The sequence below is a fragment of the Colius striatus genome, chromosome Z, assembly GCF_028858725.1.
Source record: "Colius striatus isolate bColStr4 chromosome Z, bColStr4.1.hap1, whole genome shotgun sequence".
NCBI classification, from domain to species: Eukaryota; Metazoa; Chordata; class Aves; order Coliiformes; family Coliidae; genus Colius; species Colius striatus.
The window spans coordinates 38,818,104-38,824,103 of record NC_084790.1 but is presented as its reverse complement, the minus strand read 5'-3'; the positions used below and the strand labels follow the sequence as shown (position 1 = coordinate 38,824,103).

Sequence of the window (6,000 nt, the reverse complement as noted above, 5' to 3'; positions counted from 1 at the left end):
TGGAGACAGCCCAGCTCAGTCACCAAGACAGGAACCTTTCAAAAATTATGACTCCAGGGTGACAAATTCTATGGGCAGTGGTGGAATAAAACCAAGTGCTATAGTCCAGAGTTTTTTTCTGTTGTACCTGGTGACAGGAAAAGGGGCAATGGGATGAAGCTGGAACACAAGAGATCCCATTTAAACACAAGAAAACCTTGTATTACAGTTGAAGTGAGGGAGCACTGGCACAGGCTGCCCAGGGAGGGTGTGGAGGCTCCTTCCCTGGGAGGACTTCCAAACCCGCCTGGACGCGTTCCTGTGACCTGATCTAGGTGGATGCGTTTTGGCAGGGGGCTTGGACTAGATGGTCTCGAGAGGTCCCTTCCAACCCCTACAGTTCTACGATTCTATGAGCGTACAGGCCCTCCTGCAAGCCCATGGTGATGCAAAGTGTCCAGAGTGGCTCTCCCAAAACCACTGGGCTTCTTCCTAATAACTACTGGGTGAAACCCACCCAGTGAACTCTTACTGTGTCCCCGTGTCCCTGACAATTCCTCCTCATCTCCGATCTAAACCTCCCCTGCTGCAACTTGATGCAACTTGCCCTGTCATTCCTTACTGGAGAGAAGAGATCGACCCCCACCTGGCTACAACCTCCTTTCGGTTGCTCTCTGTCCCACCGTGAAAGAGCAGCGGCAGAAAAACCAAAGGCAAAAGAAAACCCGGGCAGACTATGTAACACCCCAAGCGATCATTTAATTCCCACTCAGGCCTTTCAGAAGGAAGCAGAATCTAACTACACCACAAAAAGGATCAAAGCAAAAGTGGGAGTGCGCTCAGGCCAAACTGGGAACAGCTCCCACAGGAGATGCGGTGAGGGCCGCGGGGCCCAGCCTACACGTAGCCGAGCAGCCGCGTGGTGCTGGGGAAGGCCTTGCGTAGCCCCAGGCACTTCTCCTGGTCCAGGAAGAGCGAGTTGGCCTTGACAGAGAGGTCGTGCTCCAGCGTGGCCTTGGCATGAACCAGCCTCTGCAGGCTGTCCTCGGCCTCTTGCAGCCGCTGCCGCAGGCTCTGCAGAGTCTCGTCGAGTTCATGCACCTCGCTGACGAGGCTGGAAAACAGCAAGAAGCCCTCGTCAACAGGCCCCCCACGGGCTGGTTCCTGGCACGGCGTTGCTGACGAGCCCCTTGGGCACAGCCTTTTCCCCGTCAGCGTGCTCAGACCGACTCGGACCCCCCACTTTGGGCAGCTGCATGGGAGAGCCAAGGGCAGAGCCCCTCCAGGCCTCGGGCAGGGAGGCCCGGCTCACTCGGCTCTACAGCCGTGACAACACGCAGCCGCAGCTCTGGAGCAGCTCCCGCTCCCCAGATGATGAAGGAGCAGCTGCGGTTTCCCCTTCCCCTTTGGTTTTGCGGGTTTCTTGCTTCCCCTTCCTGCATTTCCCTGGGCAAGCGTCCTCCCGACGCCCGCAGATGCCCACAGAGCAAACCAGGAGAGCTGGGAGAGGCCCACAGTGAACGTGACACACGTGGAGGACGGGAAAAGGCCCGGCATGGGAGATGCTGTGCAGGCTGTGGGGTTACAGCTGCTGTCTTGGCTGCGGAGCTCTCCCAGCACCTGCGGCTGGAAGCTCGTCGCTTCTGGTCCCGTCGGTGCACGGAGGGAGGGCCCACGCAGGAAAAAGCCCCCGTGATCCCTTTTGCCCTGCAGTGCTGCTCCCGAGGGCCAACCCCCAGCGAGTCCCCGAGGGCCGCCGGCCCGGCTCTCCCGCCTTACCGCAGCTGGGCAGGGTCCCGGCACAGCTCCATCTGTGGCCTCCGCGTGCGCTCGTCCAGCCGGCTCTGAGCCACTTTCATCGGGGGCCCTTTGTCCCTGATGGCTTTGCGGAGCACTTCGATGGTCATCTCCGTCCGGAAGATTTCCTTCAGCGTCTGGCGTGAAAGAGAAGCACAGGCAGAAATTTGAAACGTATTCCCCAGTGACCACAGCTTGTTCCTTTTCTCCCGTCTGTCTGCAGAAGAAAGAGCACTTTGTACGGGTCTGCTCAGTTCCCCAGCACTGTGCCAAGCACTGCTCTGAGGCTTTCCCCCAGGGCCAGTGCTCCGAGGCAGGTGCTCAAATGCAGCAGTGCTGCCAGGCTGTGCCAGCTGGATGCACAACCAACAGACAGTGTGCCTGGAGACAAAGTTCCAGTGCCAGCTCACCCTGCACCCAGGCGAAAGTCCCAAATACTCTGAGTTTCAAACAGCAAGTGATAAGACAACCACCTTCTGGTAGTGGCTGCCCCAGCCCTGGGAGTGTCCTAGGCCAGTCTGGATGGGGCTCGCAGCCACCTGGGCTGGTGGATGGTGTCGCTGCCCATGGCAGGGAGTTGGAACGAGGTGACCTTAAAGGTCCTGCACACCCAATGCCCTCTATCATTCTGTGATGCCTCTTCCCGGGCCAGGTCTGCGTGGAGGGTGGTCGGTGTCCCAGGCAGGTGAGGGCATCACACACACAGGGAGGGGTTGGGCTACCTTGGCCAGGTGGGCCCGAAGCTTGTTCTTGGCATCGGCCGTCTCGGCGATGCGGTTGGTGAGGGCCACGTTCACCCTGTTGAACTGGCACCGCATCTCGGTGGCCGTCACCTCCATCAGGTTCTCGATGGAGTCCCGCAGCTGGGCGGAGGCCACCCGCTCTCTCTGCGACTGGAGGATGTTGTCGTCGCTGAACTTGGCCCACGACTCGGGCACGGAGATGCTGGTGGGGGGAAAGGAGAGGCCCGCAGTCAGCCCGTGCTGGGAAGGCCAGGCCCTGCACAGACACAGCCTTCCCTGGGGGCCTTTCCTGTCGGGGAAGGGGGAGCGGCACCGAGCATCCCGGGACGGCCGGGTGCCAGCGCTGCCCGGCGCGCACTCACGTGGCATCCACCCGCTGCACCCCGTGGTAGTAGCTGATGCCGTCGGAGCAGTTCCTCAGCTGGTGGCACTTGCCGTCGATGCGGCGGGCTGCCTGCTTGTTGGCCAGGTCCTTCTCCAGCTCGTGCTGGGCCGCCCGGTTGGTCCTTAAACGCACAGGGACAGCCGTGGTGGCCACGTGTGGGTGGGACGGTCTCCTCCCCGTCCCATGGCCGCGCAGCTCCCTTTCTCCCTTCCTCCCACCACCCCCCCCATCCCTCCCGGGCAGCTCTGTGCTCCCACCAGCATCACTGCCCGCTCCCCAGGGAGATACGGGGCTCCTCCTTACATGAGCTGGGCTTTTGCCTTCTCCAGGAATAGCTGTATCCTCTCCTGGCAGGCCCTGATGCCATCCACTTCCTGGGCAGAGAGAGGCAAAGCACAAGCCATCAGAGGCCACGCTCCAGCGTCACGGCTGACAGCTCTGCTGACCTCAACTGGAAGGCGGGATCTGCGTCCAGACTTACTGTTAAAAGCTCTTTCTCCACCTCGTCATGGACAAGGTCGATGCCCATCCTCTTCTCCCGCTGCAGGAGGCACTCCCGAGCAACCTGTTGGGGAGAGGCCGTTGGTGCCGGCTGCAGGGCTTCCCGCAGGGATGCTGCCCGGCTCAGGACAGGGCAGACAAGAAAGGGGAGGTGGGCACAGAGACGAGGACAAGGGCAAGCAGCGCCCTGGGCAGCCGGTTTAGGCCACGACTAATGGGCGGCAGAGCTCGTTTCATGCAGCGGCAGCGTGAAAGCCCCGGGAGAGAGCACACGTGTCCCTGGTGCAGCGGCAGCAGTGGGCTACAGCTTGCGGCCCACGCACAGGGTGCTCACCTGGAGAGGGGCCTCTGTCTCGGCCAGAGCTCTCTCCAGCCGTGCCTTCGTCTCTCTCAGGGCATCGCTCTCCTTGATGATCTCTGCCAGCTCGTGGCAGAGCTCCGCCTTCCAAAACTCAATGTCGCTGACTCGCTGCCCCAGCTTCTTTGTGTTGTCTGCCTGGCTCTTGCTGGTCTGTTGGTATTTGTCCTGCACCAGGCGGGAGGTATCAGCCGTCAGCAGCTCCGCCTTGCGCCGGGACGTCTCCGCCTCGTGGTAGTTGCTCTGGTTGGAGCGGTACCAGTCGCCGGGGCTGTAGCGGGTGAAAAGCGCCGTTCTGTTTGACACAGAAGGCAGCATCTCGCTGGGGCTCAAGCCCTGGCAGGTGCCAGACAAGGGAGCCAGAGTGGGGTGGGTGGCAGCGGCCTTATAGTAGGCTCTGGGCATCCAGGGGAGGCCGTAGCTCTGCGGCACGGCGTAGCGAGGAGCACGGTTCTTGTAGCTCGAAGCCATGGGGCTGATGGCAGGCAGAAAGTGGGCAGGAGTTGACTTGGGGTGAGCGGATGTGGCGGTTAAGGGAGAGCCAAGCAGGTCCATTCTCTTCCGGGACGTGTCCTGCACAGAGGAGACGGGAGAAGACAACTTCCCTCAGTCAGCTCCTGCACTTGCCTGACAGCAACAGCTGAGAGCACAAACGGCGACGCACACGGCACCCACACGTGGCCTGTGCTAAAGCCCTTGAAAGCAAATCCCTCCCCAAGCGTTTGCCTAAGTCAGGGTTGGACTGTGGGGCTGGGATCCAGCACCAGGTCAGAGGAGCAAACCACGGCTGCTGAGGAGAAGGGCTGACACCAGGCCTTCATCTTCCTTCAATCTGTCAGTCCAGGGCAAGTGCACTTGCCCCTCCTCCACTGCCCATCTCTTTCTTTTGGCTGGCGTATCTGCTGACCTCAGAGGCCTCCAGGGATCATTTTCACTTGAAAAGCTCCATTGCCAGCCCCAAGGGCTGTGAAGACACAGCCGCTCCCAGCTCAGCACCAGCTGTGGGCCAGGGACTCCATCCTCATCCTCTCTGTCTTCACAGCATGAAATGCTGGGCTGAGGACTCTGCAGGGGAGCTGAGCTTTGCAGGACGGGGCCCACAGGTGACCGACCCACCCCCTCCTCCCCCAGAACAGCCATCTCTTGATCTCAAAGGAAGAAAACCGGTCTGTGGCTCACCTGACGCCAAGGGAACATGCTTGGAAGGGAGAGATCCCACAGCCTTGTCGGAGCGTCTTGTAAACAGCAGCCTTGCAGCAACCCTGGGAGGAAAGACCACACAGGAAGACTGAGCTCCTGAGAGCTGCCTATGGCACTCTGGGGGCTCTTTCTCTTTCCAGGTGGAGGTTCTCAGCCCCTTCTGAGCAGAGGGCCACCAAATGTACCCAACACACCCCAGCTGAGGGCAAACGGCCAGGAGGGTCTGCTGAGCTGGGCATGAAGCTCTTGTGTGGGTACAGGTGTCAGCCCCTGGCACAGAAGGTCCCTGCGGCAGTTGCAGGCAGCTGCCGTGTTGCAGGGACGTGTCCTTCCCCAAACCCGTCCCGTCCCTGCTGCTCCCAGCCTGGCTCAGCCCAGGGGGCTGGCGGTGCCTGGGAGCTGCTGCTCACCGTGTGCTGTCGGCTCAGTGGCCCCACGGCCAATGTGGCCCTGTCAGGGACACGGGGACACAGGCCCAGGGAGCGTTGCCAGGGGCGCAGGGGGCTCTGTGACCTCATTCTGCGTGGGCCAGTCCCAGCAGCTGAGAGGGCGGCTGGATGCAGGAATGGGCAACCTGCTCCCGGCCTCTCCTCACCCTCCCCTTCTCAAGGAGATGGAGTTGCTCTCTCTGTGAGGGAGCAAGTAGACTGCATTGAGCACTGGGATTTCTCACCACGATGAACAAGGCCATCAAAATAGATTTTTACACTGCCTACAGACAGGTGGAGAATTCTGAGTAGGTTCCAGTCCAGTGGTTTTGTATAATGAATAAAGATAAGTCCCAGCAACTAATTCAGGATATCTCAAAAATCTCACAAATCAAAGTCCGCAAGAGCATCAGGGGCAGAGAAATTTTTGTGAGTTGGCGATTTATGAAAGTTGCTGGTCCTAGAATGGGAGTTACGTGCCTTGTACCTAGATCTCGCAGAGAAGTTGTGCTTCAGTAAATAATTGCTGGAATTGGGTAATTCCATGCCAACTTGGCTTTCTTTTGAACATCTTTCTTTCAAAATCTCAAGATCTTTCTTAGAACTGCT

At 59.8% G+C, this 6,000-nt stretch overlaps 1 protein-coding gene across 1 annotated transcript; it reads right to left on the bottom strand.

The window, feature by feature from the left end:
* Positions 1-876: 876 nt before the first annotated feature.
* Positions 877-4,318, bottom strand: LOC133628855 (tektin-3-like). The gene is made up of 7 exons (XM_062018671.1): positions 3,740-4,318; positions 3,386-3,469; positions 3,208-3,278; positions 2,882-3,025; positions 2,499-2,721; positions 1,759-1,913; positions 877-1,093 (listed from the first exon to the last, which is right to left on the bottom strand). Exons 1-7 carry the CDS (start codon positions 4,316-4,318, stop codon positions 877-879), a joined length of 1,473 nt encoding a protein of 490 aa, XP_061874655.1.
* Positions 4,319-6,000: the final 1,682 nt, after the last annotated feature.